The sequence below is a fragment of the Podarcis erhardii genome (genome assembly GCF_964252035.2).
Source record: "Podarcis erhardii genome assembly, chromosome: 1".
Taxonomy (NCBI): Eukaryota; Metazoa; Chordata; class Lepidosauria; order Squamata; family Lacertidae; genus Podarcis; species Podarcis erhardii.
In genome coordinates, this window is record NC_138497.1 from 79,746,913 (window position 1) to 79,770,952 (window position 24,040).

The 24,040-nt window shown below is 40.2% G+C and overlaps 1 protein-coding gene across 1 annotated transcript in view; it reads left to right on the top strand.

The window, feature by feature from the left end:
* Positions 1 to 24,040, top strand: part of LRP5 (LDL receptor related protein 5) — a 121,956-nt gene that overhangs the window by 84,172 nt on the left and 13,744 nt on the right. Inside the window, exons 8-17 of the mRNA XM_081843583.1 lie at positions 3,330 to 3,546; positions 6,429 to 6,718; positions 7,159 to 7,385; positions 8,740 to 8,924; positions 10,047 to 10,370; positions 11,921 to 12,123; positions 15,222 to 15,433; positions 15,940 to 16,130; positions 20,735 to 20,944; positions 22,252 to 22,377. Coding sequence (XP_081699709.1) covers positions 3,330 to 3,546; positions 6,429 to 6,718; positions 7,159 to 7,385; positions 8,740 to 8,924; positions 10,047 to 10,370; positions 11,921 to 12,123; positions 15,222 to 15,433; positions 15,940 to 16,130; positions 20,735 to 20,944; positions 22,252 to 22,377 — 2,185 coding nt within the window. The remainder of the gene's footprint in view (positions 1 to 3,329; positions 3,547 to 6,428; positions 6,719 to 7,158; positions 7,386 to 8,739; positions 8,925 to 10,046; positions 10,371 to 11,920; positions 12,124 to 15,221; positions 15,434 to 15,939; positions 16,131 to 20,734; positions 20,945 to 22,251; positions 22,378 to 24,040) is intronic.

Here is a 24,040-nt window from a genome sequence, read left to right on the forward strand (position 1 = left end):
GATCTCATTTGGAATATCTGAGAAGCCAATCCTAAAAGAATTGCTTAGTTTAAGGGTGTGTTTAAGTTGCGGCAGACTAAGTGCGCCTCACTTGTCAAAAATTTTAGTGAAGCTTTCTGTGTTGTTAAAGGTTTCCCTTCAACTAATTATCTCAGGCAAAAGGAAGTGTGCATAGTAGATATTTGTTATGGTTATGTTTGCGGCTTATTAGCATAATTACACAGAAACGGGGATTGAAGTTTCTTGTTTTATAACAATGTTGTGGTTCACAGTTGCCATCACAGCTGGTGAATTATCTGTTCACAATGCATTCCATATGTGCTGGAGACCACATTGAGTAGGAATTTACAGGGCACAAGAGAGGAGTGTAAATAGTGGGGGTAGATATGCTACTCTCTCCCCCCCCCACTCCCCTCCATCCTGAGAATCCATGTATGAAAGGCTTGGTAGAACAATGGGGGGTCATACTTTGTGTTTGAACTTCAAATGAACATTCAAATGAAATTTAATTTTGGCCAAGGGGCCTGAGCATTGGCAGGAGCAGTTGGCTGAACTGCAGATAAATATCAAACTTTATTATAGAGTGCCTATAGGGTATGAATGTGTCCATAAGAACTCTGCTTCTGATACTTCCTAGATAGTGCAGCAGGGAGGTTGTAAGGAGAGAGTTACCGCTGGGTCTAATAGTAGCATGGACTTGTTCAGGTTCACAGCCCACTTGTGGAGACTGTGCTGTGGCATTTCATAAGCACCTGGTTTATGTGGCTTTTGAAAACCTGACAGTTTTGCAGATTTACATTCAATAAGTTTACTTCCCCAAAAGATACTCCAGACTAGCTGTCTACAGCGGCGGTTCTGCATTATTTAATCCACAGATATAATTGGAGGATGAAAAATATAACACTCCACCTCATTTGGTGGGACCAGCCTTCCTCAGCCTAGTGCCCTCCAGGTGTTTGAGAGCACAGCTCTTATTTGCTTTAGCCAGCAAGAACGAAGGGAGTCTAAAGTATCTGAAGGGCACCAGATTGGGGAAGGCTGCTATAAATCAGTGTGATCTTGCAACAAAAGATTGTGCCACTGCAATTGATGGAACTTGTTTGAGTAAATTTGGTAAGGTTTTCAAGATTCTATTTTAAGGGAAATTTAAAAATCCAAAGTGTTTTAAAACAGTAGATTGCACTTTCGGAAAGAGTTGTAATTCAAGTCTGAACTAACTACTTGATTTCAAGGCAATTTTTGCAATGTGGATTACATTAGGATCATATGCTCTAACACAGTAAGCGTAAAAACAGTAGGTTTGGGACGTAAATTAACACCACCATTCAAAATAAGATTTTATCCACATGTCACAGAAAGAGATTTGATAATGCGGCTAGAAAAAAGCAAAACCTGCAAATGCTAGTTATATAAATCAAATTCAGTTTTATTCCAGGCAGGATCTGAAGCAGATAAAAGCCTTGTTCACACACAACGCTAAGCCAGACTATGGCTTAAAAGTCTTAAAGTAAAAGAGTAAATGTGCTGGTGGATAGTTAGAAAAGTGTCAACAATTTGCTCCCTCTCTGCTCTTGCTGCAATGCTAAACCATGGTTTGGCTTATTGTTGCTTGTGAACCAGAACTCATGGTTTGCCTCACACAAATCATGAGCTGTAACCAAAGTTTGTTCTTGGCCTATTGCTTGTAGGTGACAAACCATGAGCCCAGGTTTTCACATAATGCTAAGCCAAACCATGGTTTGGATCCCGCTAGCAAGGCAGGATGCTGGGGGTGGGGTGGGTGGGAGAGAGCAAGCACTGTTAATTATCTAACTGCACCAGCATGCTCGCTCATTAATGCCTTGTGTTACATACAGACGATGCCACAGAAATATCTTTGGCTGCCCCAGTCAGTGACAGGTGGTTTACAATATGAAAGCACAATAATTCATACTAACAAACTATAGCTCCTCCCCTCACTTGTCATCACTAGCTGTAAATTGCTGGATATAAACAGTTATTATGCAGGGATTTTGTTTAGGCATAGATGTACATAGTGATTGATTTTGAAACATGAGGCATAATGCTTCAATAGTAAACATGAACCAAAGAATGCTAAGATTCAAGAGGAGTTTTGTATACCTTAAGAACTTCCAGGTAATTGGTTCAAAGTGTGGCCTGAAGGCACATGAGACTGCCGCCTTGCTGAAGGCGAGCAGGTCAGTGCCTGGAAGGGGAACCACCTGGAAACCACATGGATATCGCCTTAGATTGCATTATTGAAGAAATGTGGAAAATGTAAGAAAACTAATACAGTGGTACCTCGGGTTAACTACTTAATTCGTTTCGGAGGTCCGTTCTTAACCTGAAACTGTTCTTAACCTGAAGCACCACTTTAGCTAATAGGGCCTCCTGCTGCCGCTGCGCCGCCAGAGCACGATTTCTGTTCTCATCCTGAAGCAAAGTTCTTAACCCGAGGTACTATTTCTGGGTTAGCGGAGTCTGTAACCTGAAGCGTATGTAACCCGAGGTACCACTGTAAATAAAAGACCTGGTTTAGGGTTGACACTAAATCATGGTTTGTTTAGCTTGACTGTGGTTCATCAGAACCTGACTCACTAGGCTCACTAACTGGAGGATCATAAATGATGGTTTGAAGCTGGCTTGTCAATCTCTGCTTATACTGTTGTTTTTTGTTATATCAAAATCTGATACCCTTAAAAAACAACAACTCCTAGTTGAGTTTCATCACTGCCCACCTGTCTACAGAGACACAATGTAAAAGCAGTTCAAAAACAAAACTGCTCATGCGGCTAAAAGGCTGCCTTGTGACTTCTCATATGTTTCTGCCCATTGTCACTCTGCCTGGCAACGGGCTCCTTTCCTTGCTCACCCCTTCACTGACAAGGTCTTCCTCTCCAGCCCAGCTGCCTAGAGCTACAGCAGCGTTGCAAGAGGGAAACTGTCAAAGAGACAATGTACTGTTTTACCCATTTTCTCACAAGGGATGTGTTACAAGCTCTGCCAACAGTTATACAGATGCAGTCACAGAGTTTGACCTAAAGGCCTCCGTCAGCCATTCTCACTTGCTTCTGCTGACACCTGTTTGTTCTGCTGCTTGCTCACCAGTTAGTTTTTGCAATGAAAACTACATGCTTTGGGAAAACAGAAAGGCAGTTCCCTTCTTGACCTATTTGTATGGCTCCAAGAGGAATTCAACTGACTGCCACTAAAAGCACAAAAGCTGGACTAGATAGACCTTGGTCTGATCCCACAAGGCAATTCTTATTAAGGAGTGATCAAACAATTATTGCAATTGGACTGTTTTATATATTCTCGTGCTTTTGCAGGTAATAAACATGGATGGAACCATGAGGAAAACTCTCATAGAAGATAAACTTCCACATATATTTGGATTTACTTTGCTGGGTGACTACATCTACTGGACAGACTGGCAGAGGCGGAGCATTGAAAGAGTTCACAAAATAAGGGCAAGTAGGGACATAATCATCGATCAGTTGCCAGACCTGATGGGCCTTAAAGCGGCAAGTGTCACTAAAGCTGTTGGTAAGTGAAGACAATGTACAGTTGATTTGTGCTGGGTTCCATAATAATCACTTTTGCAGTAAAAGCAATAGCCAATTTCTTGTACTGGCAGAATAAGCCACTATTTAAAGAATACTTAATGTGTTAAGTAGGAAGACAAACTTGCATTGGTCAAATCCTGTGAGTTCCTTGTTTAACAGACAAGGGGATCTTGGGGAAGTCTCCTCTTTGTCCCAAGAGCTGTCAGATTTATGCGAATCCTGCCTAACCCATCCCCTGCAGTGAGTTTGGGGGTGAAGTGTGGGAGTGAATACACTTCTGGTCCCCATAATTTTTGAGCCCATTCCAGAGGCTTTCACTTAGCTGATGGGAAGCAAGTGGCAGGTATGTTCATCACCCAAATATGTTTCCTTGGCTGCCCAACAGCTTTCACTTGTGTGCTATTTCCAAGCTGCCAGGGATTTTCTTGGTGGCAAAGGGGGAAATGCATGCATTATCATACCACTGGACTATGGCAGATTGAGGGCCTGGGAAGAGAGAACTGCTGATTAATTTTTGCTCCCTATATAATTTTTTGTGGCTGATATTGGGAATTTCGAGCATTGAAAGGCTCCCTTCAACCCTGCTCAACTCCACTTTTCAAACCTTATTGTCCATCCTCTCTACTAGCAAGTTATGCATAGATGATTGTGAAGGGAAGGAAGCTTCCTGCCCAGTCCACGACCAAAAAGATTGTGTGGGCTGATCTTGGGGAAGTTCAATAAATCCCCCCACACTTTTCCATGTTTATATTTATGGTGCAAAATGAGTAATTTGTCGTGCATCATTGCAAATGAGAAACAAGTGTGCTTTTTAGAGATGCACTGGATAGGCCACAAAGCATACCCACTTGTAATACCTTCCCATTTTAGGCTTAGTGGCAAAAGGCACACATCATTAGCAGCAGATTCTATTATGCTCTCTTGACCTATTTTTATGTCTAGAGAGGCTTTCAGTTTAATTATGATGTCTGAAAAGAGCAACCATTTGTTACCCTTCATGTCTGCAGATAGAAGGATCTATATTGCTCCTATGTGAAAGCCTGCCTCCTGTCTTTACTTATTAACTGAGTTCATGTTTCACCCTATTCTTGTACTTGTGAAGCTAGCATTTCCCCCCTTACTGGAGTCACTTGACAGCTTCTTTATTCTTTATTCACTTTGTTATCCCCTCCACAAAGCCTAACCCAAGCGCTTACCCAGCTTCCTATGTTGACATTTCCTTACAGGTCAGGGGTGGGGAACTGGATTTGGCCACTGGGTTGGATCCAGAGCTGGCCCACCCTCCATTTTTGACAGGTTGGCAGAGTATGCTTTGGAGTCATATTTGCTGGCTGTAGGAAAGACAGTTTCCAAGCCTGGCCTTGTGATAATGCAACTTAACACTCTTGTCTCCAGGGTGTTCAGGATTTTCCAGTTGACCTGGAATCTGTTTCACTTCAAAAAGTGGATCAGTTTTGGTGTATGTAACTCAGCAGTAAAAATAATTTTGATACTAAATATAACAGTGGGCTGCTGGGGAAGGTGTATGAGGGATCTATTTTGCCAAAGTAGTAAAAGACCTTTAGTGCTGAGGGCTACATGGAAACTGGAGCATATTTGCCATCTGTATTGGAAGCTGAAATTGGTCAAACATAGAATTGTAGAGTTGGAGGGGACCAGGAATATTTTGCCTACAACAACTGAGATTAAGAGTCTCATGCTCTTCCAACTGAGCTATCCTAGGAATGATGTGGGGCATTTCACTGACCTTTCTGTACACAGTCAAATGTTTGCATCATGCCAGGGTAGACAGGAACGTCAATTCAGAATAACATAGTAAGCATTTATATTGGGGGGGGCTATTTTCATAGCCAGAAGTGCTACACATCTGGCTTTGGTAATCTATACACCAGCCCTGTAATGTAGGTTAGTACTGTTCCAATGTTGTGAGTGGAGGCTTGCCTAAGGCCACCTAGTTATTTCATGGCTTCATGACTGAGGTGAACATTTCAACTAGCTCTCTAATAGGAATGAATAAACAAGTGGGGAATGATCTTTTAAGCAGCTTTCTTCAGACAGACTCCTCCTAAGAAGACAAGTCCATTGAGTTGAGATAGAGTCTGTTTTGAGGTCATTTTGGGCACATGAGGCAGTTTTCAACTAACTGGGCTAGTGCAAGTATTGGCACCAGCCCGAGGATTTCATCCCTCTACTCCTCCCATGTCATGCCTACATTGGCTCCCAGTACGTTTCCGAGCACAATTCAAAGTGCTGGTGTTGACCTTTAAAGCCCTAAACGGCCTCAGCCCAGTATACCTGAAGGAGCGTCTCCACCCCCATCGTTCTGCCCGGACGCTGAGGTCCAGCGCCGAGGGCCTTCTGGCGGTTCCCTCATTACGAGAAGCAAAGCTACAGGGAACCAGGCAGAGGGCCTTCTCGGTAGTGGCACCCGCCTTGTGGAACGCCCTCCCATCAGATGTCAAAGCGATAAATAACTACCTGACATTCAGAAGACATCTTAAGGCAGCCCTGTTCAGGGAAGTTTTTAATCTGTGATATTTTAATGTATTTCTGGTTTTTATGGAAGCCGCCCAGAGTGGCTGGGGAAACCCAGCCAGATGGGCGGGGTACAAATAATAAATTATTATTATTATTATTATTATATCTCCTTTAGAGGGTTTGGGGGCACTCCCCAAGAATAGATTTAGGGGGGCCCATGGGGTAGAGGATGGGGAGAACATTCTGTTGCACAAGGAGAAACTCTTGAGCTCCCCCCCCATCTCCTTCTTCCCTTCCCTCCCTCCCCAATGTCTATAGCCATGGAGTACATGACATTCTATCTTAGCCAAGTTTTCTTCTTCAAAGAACTGTTTTCCTTTCCAGGAACAAATCCATGTGCCGAGAACAATGGAGGCTGCAGCCACCTGTGTTTCTTCACCCCTCAGGAGTGCAGATGTGCCTGTCCCATTGGACTGGAGCTGCTGAGTGACATGAAGACCTGCATCATTCCAGAAGCCTTTCTTGTTTTCACCAGCAGAGCAGCCATTCATAGGATTTCTCTTGAAACAAACAATAACGACGTAGCCATTCCTCTTACTGGTGTCAAGGAAGCTTCTGCGCTAGACTTTGATGTGTCTGACAACAGAATCTATTGGACAGATATTAGTTTGAAGGTACTCATGGCATCTGAATATAACATCTCGTTTTGTATGCAGCTAGTTTCAGTACACTTCCTCCACAACAGTAGTCTGATAATAAATAAATTTGTCCTGTAGGTCTTACAAAATATAACACTTGGGTGAATGTAATGAAAAGCAATAAAAAAAAATATTAAGGACTCCGGTGTGAGCTTAATAAATCTGTTTGATGTATATGTGGAAATCAGGAAGTGTAAATAGTTTGTAAATTGTGTTACAAGAACATGCAGATGAACACAAATATTGTTCTGATAATGTCTCTAAAATAGTTGTGGGGTTGTTTTTTTGCTTTGGTGCCATGAATTTTTTTCCAGTGCATATTTTTCCTTTCAATAATAACTTGAGTAAGTGAGATATTACTTAATTTCATTTGTGTTCCTGAATGCCTGTAATATTTCAACAAAATTGTTTTGTAGACAATAAGCCGAGCTTTCATGAATGGAAGTGCAATTGAGCATGTGATTGAGTTTGGCTTGGATTACCCTGAAGGAATGGCTGTAGACTGGATGGGGAAGAACCTTTATTGGGCAGATACCGGGACCAATAGAATTGAAGTGGCGCGGTTGGATGGGCTGTACCGACAAGTTCTGGTGTGGAAGGATTTGGACAACCCAAGGTCTTTAGCTCTTGATCCATCTAAAGGGTAAGGAAGCTTTATTCCCCCACTCCCACCCCCAAAGCATAGTAACAGTAATAGGCAATGCTATACTATACACGTTGAGGTTAGGGGCCAAAGCTAATACACATGTCCTGTCAATTTATAATATGGCAACTATTAAGTTGTGGTTCCTGTCTGACTATTTTGAGTCTTTCAGACAAGCTGGTATTATCAAGGAGTTGGAAATTGCTCGTTGAAGATGCCCCTAAGGTTATGAAATGGTCCTAAAAACATTATTCTTAATTTTTTTTCTTGGCTTGTGAAGATGTTGTCCATCTGCCTTCCAGTTAAGTGTCTCACTGATATCTTAAGTCTCATACCATGATGGCTATACTTTCCCTCCATGGTTGGAAGCAGTATGCTTCTGAAAACCAGTTGGTGGAATCATTGGGGAGAGTGCTGTGATATTTAGGTCCTGCTTGTCGGCTTCTCATGGGTTTCTGGTTGGCAGCTGTGAAAACAGGATGCTGGAGTAGATGGGCCAATGGCCTGTTCCATCAGACTGTTCATAAGTTCTCATGTTCCTGTTTTTTTTTCTTATTTAAAATGAAAGGGCGAATTTTCCATTCCAACAGGATGCACAAAATGGTTTTGACAGCTACACAGCCCCTGACCACCCATAGACTTCTCCCACAGCCTCCCATCTTCCGGCTCCAGAATAATTCCAGAGAGAATAATTTATGAAAAGAGTACCAATACTAAATGTAGTGTTGGTTTTCTTATGCAGACTGCTTTAACAGTTCTTCATGGAAGTAAAAAGCAGGATACAAAATGTTATCATATCATAAATAAACAGAAATTTCTGAGAAATTTGCTTTTAAGTTATGAAGGAAGATCTAAAGAATCGCAAGGGAAATCATTTTGTTTGGGTTGGGTTGACTTCTGCTTATATAGTCACAAGAATGCTGGTCCTTTATGGCTCTAGACTCAAGGGTGTAAAATACGCAAGGTGTCATCCAGTTGCTTCCAAACTCTTGAGTTCTCTAGAAATCAAAAGGTTGAATGCTCCTACACAAATGTTGGTTCTGTAAAACGTTGTTGGGATTATTGTGATAACTAGTGTCTATACCGAATGCTATTTCGTGTACTCAAGCTGATAGGAATCTTCAAATTTCTGAAATACTCATTGAAACAGAATATGTATCGTCTAAATGTTCAGCATAGTTCAGTTAATATTGTTATTCATTAGTTAATAAGCACCTAAAATCAGTTATTACAAAACTCACAATACATTGTGTTGTTTTCTTTTTAAATGCCTGGAAGTAAACAAAGGTCTAGGTACATTGTCTTGATATGGCTTAAGCAGCTAATTATTGTTTGTTCTGATTTTTAATTGCAGGTACATGTATTGGACAGAGTGGGGTGGCAAACCAAAGATTGTTCGGGCATACATGGATGGAACAAACAGCATCACTCTTGTGGATAAAGTGGGCCGTGCCAACGATCTCACTATTGATTATGAAGATCAAAGACTCTATTGGACTGACCTCGACACAAGCATGATCGAATCATCAAATATGCTTGGTAGTGTGCCTCTACTTGGAAAATATCAGATGTGATGTACAGAAAAGTTTCTATATAAATTCGGTGGCAGAATTCCCTTAATCCAGGAATTACACAAATTCAGTCCAAGAGTTCCAGGCTTCAGCTTTAATTTTTATATGTGTCTTCGTTAGTTTTAATATCAACATTTAATGAGATACTCAGTTCAACAAACTGAAGAAAACATGCTGCATATAAAAACTATTATGATTTGCTAAACTGGACAATGGCAATAATTCACTTCCTTGTAAACGCTCTTGTAAGCTTTATGTGAATTTATAATTTGGTGTAAAACTTAATTTGGAGGTATATATGAGCATATTTAAAATTCTTGAATATTCTTTGTATTTTAAGATATTTTTTAAAAACCCACTAAAATATTTGAAAGGCTTGGCCTGTGAAATGAAAGAAAAATCATGTGCATTTCAGAAGCAACTGTAGCTTCAGTCAGTCAGATTTTATAGTTCTTAGCAGCTCTTCTTAACAGTTCTTACAATATAAACCATACAAAAACCAAGAAGTAGCTCCTTTTATACATTCTCTACCCATCCTCAGAATAGCATTTGCAGCAAAGTATAGGCTGTAATCGGGTGCAGGGAGAGGGGTTTGCCTGAAAATAGGCTTTTCCATTAAGTGAAGCTGAGTTAGTAGATTGCAAATGGTGTTTTTTTTTGGGGGGGGGGGGTTGGTGTGTGTGTGAGAGAGAGTGAGAGTGAGATTGAGACCAAAGCACTCATTGGGAATGTTCAAGAATAAATACTGTTCTTGAGTTCCAAACCTAGTTCAGTCCTTTTTTCCCCAAAGTGCAATATTGTTATTTTTAAAATAAACTCAACAAGCAGTGCTGCTGTGCAGGTTTTCCTGGGCTGGGGGGATTGGGAATTGTTGAGCAGCCGTGATGGGCAACCTGCCTTCATGGTGATTAAAAGGTCATTGGTGATCATTTAAAATCCTTGTGGCATCCAAAGTAGACATGGTATGTTTTGAAAGCAAAAAAAAGAGAAAAAGTTAAAATTTATCTCCCGCAATTAATCTTTTATCATTTGGCTACCTAATTCTCATTTTTTTTACATTTATTAACAACATATGTTCATGTTTCCTCAGGACAAGAGAGGGAAATAATAGCTGATGATCTACCTCATCCCTTTGGCCTAACTCAGTACAGTGACTTCATCTACTGGACAGATTGGAACCTTCACAGCATAGAAAGAGCGGACAAGACAAATGGGAGGAACCGGACACTAATTCAGGGACGACTGGATTTTGTGATGGATATATTGGTTTTCCACTCATCGCGGCAAGATGGCTTCAACGACTGTGTACAAAACAATGGACATTGTGGGCAGCTGTGCCTGGCTGTACCCAATGGCTATACTTGTGGTTGTGCATCTCACTACACATTGGATCCCAACAGCCGGAACTGCAGTTGTACGTGTTTTACCTTTTTCTGCAGTTGTAAAAATACTTGCAACTATTTTCTCGTAGCAAGCCCTTGGTTCACATACATGCCTTCATTGTACATGTTGGCCATGTTCACACACACACGTGTGTGTGTGTGTGTGTGTGTGTGTGTACCTATTTAAGTGTTTCTGTACTACTTTTAGGATTGCCAAAGTAATTTTTCCTCAGAACCCCGCCCCTTTTTAATTAAAAAAACAACACTTTTTTTGCAACACATGTAATGCTGAATGTGCACAAGTTAAATGTGCATAAGTTGCAGGCTTATCATATAACACACATGCATATTCTATAGAAATACATAATGTAAATGCACGTGGGAGAGAAAGAGTTGGAACTTTGGGAGGGATCCACAACTGATGCTGCCAGAAGCATCTGGAGAACATCCCACCCTTGGAGGCTGTACTCTCTCTCCCTTTCTCCGTTCTAGCCCACCCCACTAAAACAGAGTCTTGGCTCAAGTGCGTGCAGGACAAAGCAAGAAAGTTGGAGTAAGGTAGAAGATCCTAAGAAAGAATTTGGAAAGGAAAAGCTAACTAGAGGAAGAAACCACTTATTTCCTGCTGTAGGGCAGGCTGGGCAGACTCATTAACTTCCTTCCAGAGAGCCTGCATGCCTGATCAGGGGTGGTTCTTCACCCTCCATCAATCATGAAGTGCTAATTCTTCCCTTGAATTAGCGCTAGTCCCAGCAGTCTCATGATGTTGCTTCTTCCCAAAGTTGAATGATGGGTGGGTGGAGCAGCACAAAAGAAATTGGTAGCTTTAATTTGCCTTTACTCCAACCCATAAGTACTTGCATGCAGCAACCAACTGGATGATTATGGCTGTTGGTGAGGGTCTATATGCATACTCCCCCAATGTATGCTTGGTTAGGATGGTCTAGCACTTCCCCCCTCCCTATCTCCAAATTCAAAAAGATTGTGAATGGTTGTTTCAAACTTTTCTATAGTCATATCCACTTGAAGGACTATGCATTTATTTTGTTTTGTTTTGTTTGTGATAGAGAGTAGGCTGGTTGGTTCTCTGGGGTTTGGAGCTGATCTATTTAAGACACTGAAACCAATTATATTGTAACATAGACTGTAAAGTCTTATGACTTAATCGCAGCTGTTGTGCATTTCAGAGGTTTCCAAAAACATAACTTTGAGATCTGCAATAACTTCAGCTTTACCTTTTGGAGGAAATGCACTGTAGTGTGAAATAAAAAGTTTTGGGATTTTTTTCTCTGTGAGCAGTGGCATAATAGTTAAGTTTCTAAAATAATCGTATTGTTGAATCATTTGCTCTTCTGCTATACTGATTGATAGTTATGTTCCAGTTGAAAATATGATTCTAAATTACTCTTTAACAGTCTTAAACTGTTAACTGTGCAAAAACAATAGTAAAACTTGCAAGCTGGAACATTGCTTCTTTCTAATTTTTGATATTTTCACAAATGCAGTTCTTGAGCCTTCCTGTTTTTTCCACGATCCTTGTATTCATAGATGATGATGTTAAATGTTCTCTTTGTTCTTTTAGCACCTAGCAGCTTCTTACTGTTTAGTCAGAAGACTGCAATAAGTCGAATGATACCAGATGACCAGCAAAGCCCAGACATCATCCTTCCTATCCATGGTCTAAGAAATGTCAAGGCTATTGATTATGATCCATTGGATAAATTTATCTATTGGGTAGACGGACGCCAGAATATTATTAAAAGAGCCAAAGATGATGGCACTCAGGTAAGTTTAAAATAATAATAATAACAATGGTATATGTCTATCTGTTGGTGTATGTTTTCGTAAAGATGTATCGCAGGCGAGACTTGTAATATGATGTTCTAGAGAATCTCCACCTTCTAAGAATAGTCCTGTTTGGGGCTCAAAGCGTTCTGGGAAAGGAATCTGTAGTGTTTCTGAGGCCTTGGAGTAGAGAGCCTTCACAGCGCACAATGCCCTCCCAGCATTCTTTCTACTGCTGCAGTAGAGAGCTGCCAGCCCCAAATCAGATCATTTCATAGTGAGGCAACACATAGTTATTGAAAAGTGAGGAGGAAAGCTGTCTTTTCTTTCCAATACATTTCACTAATAGTTCTAAGAAATGGGAAGAACCACCCGGTCCTAGTACCCCTCCCCCAATACTTAGTTTATGATGTCAGGAGCTTGAGCAGGCCAGTTCCCGCCCTCCCCCTGTTCTCCATTTTACTTGTGGTGGCGGTGGTTGTTCTTCAGCTGACACCCTGACATTCTGTGGTCTGCTTTACACATCACGCTTAGCCAAAAACAAGCCTCGGTTATAGCTTGTGGTTAGACTGGGGAGAGCTTAAGTGCGAGCCCAGGTTCGGATGGCTTAGCTTGGGTGCTGCAGCATTAGGGACCACAGAAGAGCAAAGCGGCTGTAAGCTTCTCTCCAGGAGTCCACATGCTTTTGCGGTCCTGCTAAGCCATAGGATGACATGCAAACCAGGCCTGTGTCTCACCTGCTATCAGCTTTAGACTTCATTGATAGACTCATACAGCCTGTCTGATTTTCTAGTTCTTTAGACCCTTTCTCCCTCTTTTCTGCTTAGCTGCCGCCAAATGTCTGGAAGTCTAGAGGACCCTGTAAGGCAGTGATGGCCAAACTTGGCCCTGCAGCTGTTTTGGGACTACAACTCCCATCATCCCTAGCTAACAGGACCAGTGGGCAGGGATGATGGGAATTGTAGTGCCAAAACAGCTGGAGGGCCAAATCTGGCCATCACTGCTGTAAGGCCTTTTTAAAAATGTCATTTACTCCCCTTGAGAGTCCCTCAAGCATGTTGAAATAGCTGCCATATGTTTTTGGTGGCTCTGTTTCAATTCCAAACTGGCAAGCACACAATATTACGTTTTGAGTTATATGTATATCATTTAGAACTTTTATCATTCATAAATGTCCATCTTGGGCCTGATTCAGACTTGCTGACAAATCATGGGTTATTATTTTGAGTACAGACATGAGCCCCATTCCCCTTTCAATCACCCACCTCTTGCTTTACATGTTACAGGAGATGAGAAGTTTGCAATAAGATTCAGTTTTCCATTTTGTCTAAATACAGGAAACCATGGTTTGTATAACCAGGACAGTTTTCTGTATTTGATGAAATGCAAACTATGAATAAAAGCTTCTCCACTGCTTCTGCCCAAAGGATACAGGGGGAAAGTTGAAGGACAATGCTTGTTCGTCCTTGTTCTCCAAACATCTTTAGACTGTCTGCCTGTGCCTCTCTTCTGTGTTAGCTACTGTCTCACAAACAAGGGTTTCTACCACCAACAACTAAATTGAAATCCTGTGTGAAGCAAATGGGGTGGGGGAAAGATTTTGTAGTGTTTTTTTTAAACAAACAAACAAACAAAACCTTCCACACTATTTCTAAATAGACTTAACAAATGGAAGGAATGAAGATGGTACAGAATCCAGCTGTTGCCTTAGACCTTGGGATGCACAAGAAAACTATGAGGCTTCTGTCTCTCTTTCTGCCCCAGTCTTCCTTGTATTGTGCACCAGCTCCACGCTGCATAGGAGCTTCTGTGAGGCTTCGAATCTTTTGAAAGGCAGGACCCTCGTTAGCCTTAACTATAATTTAATATTGTTGCTAATATAATGCAATAAGCATAGTTAAGGTAGACAGGGGGAGTTTTTTTCTGGGGAAGCAGGAGGAGAACATACATTCTATGTTGTGGTCTCAGTGTTATAACTGCAATTTTTATAACCCCCTCATTATGGCACACCTTACACCCTCCACAGCTTACAGTGGGCAGAGTAATGTTGTCCCATGCTGCCTCCTCTTAAGTGGTACATAACCTGTATTTCCAGTGTGTTTTGCTCAAAGACCCCAGAAGATGTTGCAAAGAATTCCTATAAGCAGGTTGAGTTTAAAAAAGGGGGTTGGGGAAAGTACCATGTAGGCTGATGTGATGAATTTTCCATAGCATTTTCTTTCCAGAAAATGAATTATTGTGTGTAGTAAGGAGGGGCCTTATAGTGTCAGATCTGCTCTTTGAGGGATGCCTGCCAGGCGTTAATTGCTAGATGGCTTCCTATTAGTGGCCCTTCCTAGGTGCAAATTACATTGGAAGCTGCTTATTATGACACAGATTGTTGTACAGCATAGGCAAGAGTTTCAGTGTTTGAAGAAGTACCTCCTAGGGACATATGGGTATTAAAAAAATTTAATTGTTTGGCGATTTTTGCTACTTCATACTCCAATTAATTCTGTTAATTAGTGTTTTATGAACCTTAATGTTCATAATTGGACATTAAACTTCCATGGCTGTGGTTTTTTGATTTTATTATATAATTGCAAGATTGTTTGCTTACACCAAAACTGTTTGGGTAATATTTGAGCCATGCTTGGACAACATAAATTAAACAAATCACATTGTTTATCATTAAGAAACAGATTGCAATTTAGTTCTAATACACAAATTGTATATTTCTGTATTGCTGCCTCGTCCATTATCTGCTTCTTTTGTTCATGAAAGTTTGCTATGGTTAATTGATTAGGCATCAGATTTTTTAGAGGATTTTGATAAGAGGATTTTACTTTGAATAGCAGGTGGTGGGTACTCTCTTCAAAAGAGGCATCCACTCATTTCTCTCATAGCTGGGAATGCCTCATCTATAAGAGGCTGCCTACTATAATGTATGGGTGAAGGGGGAAAAGATATATTATTTTTCCTTAAGCAACTTAGATTTCCTTTATTGTGTGAGTGCTCTTTTCATTAGACTGTCCTTACAGTATGCTTTCCTTAACTTTGTTATATCTTTCTTTCTCCCCATTTTATTCCTATTTTATGTCGTCGTCATCTTCTTGCAGCCTTTCACAGTCATGAGTACTCCCAACCAAAGCCAAAATCCAGAAAAGCAGCCACATGACCTGAGTATTGATATTTTCAGCCATACTTTGTACTGGACCTGTGAAGCCACAAATACAGTCAACGTCTACAGACTTAATGGGGAGCAGATTGGAGTTGTGCTACGGGGAGACCATGACAAGCCAAGGGCCATAGTAGTAAATGCTGAGCGAGGGTGAGAATCCTTTTGTTTTGTAAGAATTAATAGATTGTCCAGATGATACAGCACTTTCTTAAGTTTCATACATTCTGAAATGTATCCTGCCTTTTTATCTTTTCTTTGGGAAACAGCTTGCATAGGGCTGCATCAACAGGCCATACTGACAAGGATGAAACGTCTTTAACTTTTAAAATGTAGAAGCCCTCAGACCATTTGCTGCGGGGTATTAAACCTTAGCCCCTGAAACATTGTGTGTGGGACTCTCAGAAACATTATAATTTAACTTCATGTTTGTTTTAATTTGCAAACAATTTAATGTTAATGGGATTTCCTCTTTCTGTTCTTCTCCCCCAAAGTTACCGACCAATAAGTCTTGGAAGTTGAGCAGTAATGTCCTATTTCAGATGTAGACTTCTTAAATCTTCATGTCAGGGTCCATAGCAAGAATACCATGATATACTGTATCTTCCATTTAAGAAACTGTGCTAACTCTCTATGGCTGTTTTCCTACTTGTTGTCAGATATATGTATTTCACCAATATGCAAGAACGAGCCCCGAAGATTGAGCGTGCAGCCTTGGATGGCACAGAACGAGAGGTGCTCTTCACTACTGGCTTGCTTCGGCCTGTTGCCCTGGTGGTTGACAACAAGCTAGGGAAGCTTTTTTGGGTAGATGCAGATCTCAAACGAATTGAAAGCTGTGATTTATCAGGTGTGTTTTGTTCCATTTAAATTATGTATAGTTTAAAGAATTTAGATCTCTTCATTTTCGTCACAGGGTTTTTTATTTCCCTTCCTCTTGTAAGCTTTCTGGTGAGCAGCAGAAATCATAAATAGCAGTGTTTTTTGTCTAGGGTACTGATTTATCGTAACATATGAAGTCTAATTTTCCCACCCTCATTCTTCCCCCTTGTTTGTCATCGTTTGCTGGGGTGGAATATCATCATAAAGCAGTTGTCCTTTCTGTCACTTGCACTTTTATTTCAAAATAAATTTCCATGATAAAAAAAACCTAAATCAGACTTTAAATGAATGCGGGCTAGAGAGTTTCCAGTAACAGTCTGGGACACGTCTACTCACAAAACGAAAGCTTCATATATATATAGTATAATACAAAGATGAAGTGGATGTTGTATTGGGCAGAGATTAGTAAGAAATATGTGGCACTTTTAACTGATACAGATATTGGCAAAGATTCAGCCATGAACTTGATATTGCTTGGATGTTAACTGTGACAATTTTTGGCAGCTTGACGTTCCTATTCTGCCTTATGTGTTCATCTGCAGAATTTCATTTTTCAGAGACTGAAGTATTAGGCTTGATCAAGCAACATGAGCCTCACTTACAATGATACTTCTGGTATAAAATCATTCCTCCGCCCTTTAATGAAAAGAAAAAAGGGTATCTGGATAAAAGAGAATGCAATGTTTATTAAATAGGCAGTATGAGTCACATAAATGATTGTTTGATTTGGACATGATCACTTTTAAGGCAACCCATAGTGCTTCTCTCCTATTTGTGCATAAATAAACACACTTGATGCAAAGGACATGTTCCATATTGTCAGCACGGAATAAAATATTTTAGATTGGTTGCCAAGGGCAAATATGCACCTGGCAAGTTACCTTAAATTTTAATAATATATTCATAGAATCATAGAGTTGAAAGAGACCACAAGGGCCATCGAGTCCAACCCCCTGCCAAGCAGGAAACACCATCAGAGCACTCCTGACATATGGTCGTCAAGCCTCTGCTTAAAGACCTCCAAAGAAGGAGACTCCACCACACTCCTTGGCAGCAAATTCCACTGTCGAACAGCTCTTACTGTCAGGAAGTTCTTCCTAATGTTTAGGTGGAATCTTCTTTCTTGTAGTTTGGAACCATTGCTCCGTGTCCGCTTCTCTGGAGCAGCAGAAAACAACCTTTCTCCCTCCTCTATGTGACATCCTTTTATATATTTGAACATGGCTATCATATCACCCCTTAACCTCCTCTTCTCCAGGCTAAACATGCCCAGCTCCCTTAGCCGTTCCTCATAAGGCATCGTTTCCAGGCCTTTCACCATTTTGGTTTCCCTCCTCTGGACACATTCCAGTTTGTCAGTGTCCTTCTAGGATCCTAAGTTGTTGACTTAAGTTCACAGAAGGAAAGTTCCCTGTTTCTCCTTGCCCTCTGGAGCCAGCTGTGCCCTCTCAAAAGCCCCCTGAGCAGTTGGGGGAGTGGGAATAAGGGGACTACTAACAGGAGGAGTGGATGGGAAACTTTTCCTCCATGTTCTTGTGTAAGTTAACTTGGTTCCTGAGGTAATCCAATATATATTAGTAGACTGCTCTGAAGATCATCTTCTCTATGCCAGTGTAGATGGATGAACCTCTTAAAAAATTATTTAATCCTACTATAGTGAAATTCAAAGAACAGCAGCTAAATCTACTATTATTTAACCTTTAGGCAAAGTTGACAGTTCATCTAGTTTTATCTACAGACATGTCTCTGTATCCCCTCCCTTGAAAAACATTCTGCTTCTCAGAACCCAGAGGTAGCTTTAGGCCGGATGTAATAGCTATAATGATGTTTTACAAATAAGTCTATTGGTAATAAAATAGCTCAAAGTCTGTGAAATATCTCAATGTACAGGGTGGGTGGGTGTGGAGGGAGAGAGCTACACACAGACACTCCTTTTTTTCTTTCAATCAGGTTGAATTTATTAACTGTTATAAATCTGAGTAGTTAATTACTGTGTACATTAAATACTTGTAATATAATTTGTTTTGGCTTACTGGGGAAAGGAACTGATTGCTTGTTCAAATATAGCCAAATTTAACAGCCAACATCCAAAGCACCCCATAAGTGTCTACTGTCCCAATTCATCTTGCTTTTTGCTAGTATGATTAGCTGCTGCTATCTTTCCATGTGTGGAGAGCTGTCAGCCACCCAGGATCTACTTCTCTGACCAGTAAATGCCATGTATTGGAATTTAAAAGTACAGTCACTGCTAGATTATGTCAGGTTCTGCTCATAATCTGGCAGGTTCCACTCCAACCCACCCCATTGCACCGTGATTCAGTCTCTTGAGCTGGCATATTAAATTCTGGCCTTGGCCACAAAGCCATAAAGATCCTTGCTGATCACACAGCCCATGCCAAGTGATCCGTATTATGTATGAAATATATGTAAGGAATATGGGCACAAGCTCATTGAATAGCGGACCCCCTTGCCACATGGCAAACTGCTTTTGAAACTGTTGAAATTTTCAAAAAAAAAGATTGTGATCTGGCATGGGATAGGTCTGGTCTGCTTTTCTTTCTTTCTTTTAAGAAAACTAGTCACTGAGTGTACGTCAGGGAACTCTTTGGATCCCAGTCATTGGGTTTGAATGTCTGTACCCAACTCCTATAAGAACTAGATTTTCAGAGAAGTGATGCTTGGAAGTGGCTGAGAAACTACAAGGACTTGCTTGTGGGGCTTGTTGGTCCATCATTCTTGCAGAGAAACTTGCCAAACAAATATAGCCTTTAAATGGACAGCATGAAGATAATATTTTTATTGAGATTTGTTATGCATTTATTGTATATGTCAATAAGAATAAGTATTGTTTACAGCCATCAACCTCATATGATAAACTTTGGCAAATTGTTCTTGAAGAACTTGTGCATTTATTTTTTATTTATTTTTTCGTAGCACTGTGCGTGTTACTTTTGTTTTTGGGTAATTATTATTTATTTACTAGTAATGTGTGTGCTTTTAAAAAAAAAAATCTTACCCCTCAGATGTTTTCCTTTATTTAGTATAATTTGTTTGCCACGAAGTACTCCTTTGCAGGGGGCTGGGAGAGTAAAACAAGAGTCTTTGTACAGTGTAATCTTCTGAATCAATTTAATACCAGCTGCAGTAAGAAGAAACGTTGTGTTTGCATGCATGGCTGAGCTCAAGCAATTTTATTCAGTAAATTAGCAGAATTGTTTGCTCATTAGCATGTTGTAGTCTGCACCTACAATATTTTATTCTGTGACCATTACTTTAAAAAGTCAGTAGAAAAAAGAGATTTTACACACTTAAGTTCTCACAAAAGTATTAGAGGTTATCAATTTAGAAATATTGGCACCAGGTACCCATAAATAATGTTTTCTTGGGGGGGGGGAGATTATGCACACACTCAGAAATGGCTGGAATGTGGCTTTTCTGACATAATAGAAAAATGCAGGTTGTTTCTTCTTAATAGTTGTGCATAAATTATAAGTGTTTTTTGTTTGTTTGTTTGTTTTTTTGGCAGTGGCATGTTTTTAAAACAGTTAAATAGGGTGCATTTATATTCCCTTGGACAGAGTCCAATCCTTTTGGAGACCAAAATTTAAATAAAGCGAATTGAGAGCCTATTATAATTAAGTGACTGTGTATAAATAATGCTAGGTATGCAGGATGCCTGTATAGATTTCATAATATATATTCAATAACCTGCTTAAATGACTTTAAGCTGCATTACTCAAATCCACGTGAGGCTGTGTTGCTCATCTGAATTCATGGAACTATAGCACACTTAGAGGCCATACTTCCACAAAGCACCCAGCACTTCCATAGCTGATACTGCTGATCATCTGTTTGGCAGGGGACAAAAGACCCCATACTGGTATTTCTGTGGATCAGGGTGTATTGTCACAGTTTAAACATCTACTTGGGGGGGGGTATTCATTTGAGGTAAGCAAGAATGTATCCAATTTGTTGATTAACTCCCACTTACAGCACCAGCTCTTAACTATGATTTACAGTTTTCCCCTGAGCCGTACATTCTGGCATATAATTGTGGCACCAGATATATGGGGTTAGTGTGTAAAAGTATGAAGCTTTAAAAAGCTATGGTTACATGGGAAGAAACATGTTTACATTGGCATGTACATTCAGATTGGTAAGAAATGAAATTGGCTGCTTGCTGCGTGCGTGCGTGCGTGCGTGCGTGCACATTCAAACATATTTGGAAAACTAGAAAAATAACTACTCTTTTATGTATAGTCTGCCCAAGTGACATTGCTTTCAAAAATGATCCAAAAGCCCTCTGACACAGGACATAATGGGGCACTCTTTTTTGCATTGAATGGTACTGGTTGGCCATTTTCTCCTCATTACTCCTTTTGGTAGGCCAGTGTGTCTGTTTCTGCATCCATTTTATCCAGATGGTTCTTGAACTTCATCACGTCCAATAATGGAGATGCTGAAAAATTGTTAAGCAAACATTAAGCAGTTACTGAAATTTTTTGAACTAATTTTATTAACTTTAAAAAAAAAAAAAAGCATGTCATCACAAAAGTAGTATTTTACTTTCAGGAGCAAACCGTGTGACACTACAAGATGCCAACATTCTTCAGCCAATGGGACTGACAGTATTGGGAAATCATCTCTACTGGATTGACCGCCAGCAGCAGATGATAGAAAGAGCTGAGAAAACGAATGGGTACAAGAGGACAAGAATACAAGGTCGAATAGTTCATCTAACTGGCATTCATGCAGTTGAAGATGTCGACATGGAGGAATTTTGTAAGTTTATTACAGAGCTAGATATTTCAGATTTCTGCAGTGATACATTCTTCTTGATGCTTTAGACTTTTAAGCACAATATACATGGGCATCTTCCTTCTCAGCTCGCTGACCAAGGCCATGAGGTCACTACTAATAGGATAGAACTTAAGCAAGTATTGTTGCTGTGTTCTAGTGTGTGATATTTTGATTATTTTAAGATGTACCTAGGGAATATAGAAGTTACTGTTAGAAAAATATGACCTATTTCTACCCTGAAGAAAATAGTTGGATACAGATTAGTTTATCTACAATTAGTTGCAGATAAATACTTTTTTTTGGGGGGGGGGGAGAGAAAACACTAAGTATAAAGGTCCAGATTTTCACTCCCTGGATCACAAGAGCTTTCTTGGTATCTCATAAGGCTTACCAGTGTCTTAGATGCTCTGCATGTGACAATAGCTGGCAGTTAAATCAACTTGCCCTGCATAAGAATTAATCGACCATATTTTTCCTGCCTTATTTCACACCATCATTATGTGGCAGTGTCAAATACCTTTTGTAAATCTGAAAACAAATAAAAGGCGTGATTCCTTGTTAAGTGGCAAATTTACATAGCAAATGCATGTGATATATTTTAATGGCAAGCTTTGTGTATTCACTCACACTTGAAAAGAATATTGCCCTTGAGCACTGAGAAGCACAGGTCTGTCCTTAAAAGCAAAATCTGTTACAGCAAACACTTTTAAGGGGTAAAACTTGTTTTTTAGTGGTCAGTGATTTATGCAAGGACACCACAAGTTCACATGTTAAATGTTGACTACCAAAAGCAATATAAGCATGGTGAACTACAGAATTTTCCACTTAGCTGCACCAGAGAGAAAGAGATGGCATTACTACTATGACTACTACTACCAAAGAACAAAAAACCCCTTAAAACATAGATGTCATTGTTCAGTCCCTTAACACATAAATGCTATTGCTTGAAAATGGCACTAAACCTTGTGGTGATGTTTAGTTTCCCCCCTGATCTTGTCCTCCCCACACACAGAAACAAAAATAACATTTCAGAAGTATATTCTTTTTTGTAAACCCTTTTGAGGGTTCCACTCAGATAACTTAAAAAAGTTGTATATACATTTCAATTGATAAATAAAATTCTGATTGTGTAATTTGATGATATTTGGACTTCAAACATCTTATGTACTACTAGTAGTATCTAGTAGTAGCAGCAGCAGTTTTACTTATTATCCACCCTCCTTGCCATAGTTGTCATTTAACAGTAGTAGCATAACTATTCTTTTTTCTTCTTTTTTTAATTTATAAAGCTGCACACCCCTGTTCCCGGGACAACGGTGGATGTTCACACATCTGCATAGCGAAAGGAGATGGAACGCCAAGGTGCTCCTGCCCAGTTCACTTGGTCCTTCTACAGAACCTCTTAACATGTGGAGGTAGGTGACCTAAGTGGAAGTTTTCTGTATGTGCTTTCCGCAGAACTTAAGAAGTTCTTTAGATTTCAGTAGGCAAGCACATTTAGATGTCTTTGTTCTACAGGCTTTGTTTTTGGAATTCCTATAAAGCTCATGCACACAATTCCCCTGGTGTTTGCCCCCAAATCTGACTGATACAGATTAAAAAGAAACTCAAGTCATGTTTTTGCATGATTATTGCAAATATTAGACTGTGGTTTTTTTATGCCATCTCCAAGGATGTGGATAGGCTGCTTGGACAAAAAGTGGATACTTTTCACCCACTCTCCTGTCTTGCTTGGACTGCATGCAACCCTAGACAACATTTGATGCCCCCTTCTTGCACTGCCAGCTTAGGGTGGGAGGCGTGAGGGCTCTGACAGGGTCCTAGAGTCTTCCCACCTCCTTCCCAAAACCTAATTAGCACTCTTCCCTGCGCCCCCTTGGGGAAGGAGGTGGGAAGGCTCTAAGATCCTGTCAGAACCTTGCACCTTCTTCCCAAAACCTGGCGCCTCAACGTAGCTGGTTTTGAAAAGGCAAGCGCCCCATATTCTTGCGGCCCACTTGGCATGAAAAGTTGGACTGCCCTGGTATAGGGCATAGATAGCATACAGGACTGTGTTAAGTGCTGGTGCTTGTGGTATCAACAAAAAATAAATGCTGTGCCTGGCACTTGCAGAAGCACTTTCCACTGTTTTAAAGTCATTGTGTACAAACCTCTGTGCTTAGTCTTCTGAGTTCCTCAGTAAACTTACAGCCTGTTTCTTGGGGAACAAAAGGACTCTCTTGCTTCAGGAATAAACAGGAGCATTCTCTCAGGAGCTGTTCGTAGTTGTCTGGTGAGCCTAAATTTCATATGAAATTAGGCCACTATTTAGGAGTTCTGCTTTCAGAGTTTCGAAAAGAGGACTTGGGTTTCTGAGTCTTTTCCTGGAAGCTTAACAGTTGTTGTTACTCCTTGGCAGGCAAAGGAGAGGGGGTGGGGAATAGCATAATCATTGTGTGGTAGTTAGATGCAAAACATCATTAAAAGGAACTGATGCCATGTTACTCAACAGCAGCGTATTTTGAGCTCCAACATTTTCTCGGTTCGAGTTTAAGTACTTTGTTTGTGACACTGTTTCTGTCACCCCTGCCTATAGCCTACTTTTCTTTTGCCGCTGATATATATATATTTACTTATTTGTGGTTGTGTTTTCTGGAGAAATGAGCATCTCATCTCTTAAGGAAAGAATCTTCTCCAGCATTTCAGCTTACTACTTCTCTTCTTAAGTTTACTTTGGAATGCTTGTTTCTCTTAAATGGCATATTTGCTCTGCGGCAAGAATTTTAATGGCTCAAAAATGGAAACAAGAAGAATTACCAACATTGGAAGAATGGAGACGGAAACTGACGGACTTTGCTGAATTAGATAAACTGACAGGAAAAATTAGATACCAAAAAGATCACAAGTTCACACAGGACTGGAGAAAGTTTACGATTTATCTGGAAAATATTTGTGATGAACAGACAACGCTAGTTGGATGTAAAGAGGCTTTGTGAGGAGAAAGGGTATTGTAAGAGGGAAAAGAGCTGTAAAGATTTATTAACTGGCAATACAATTATAAAGGAAATGTGAATCAAATTTAAAATTATGAGGATTGTG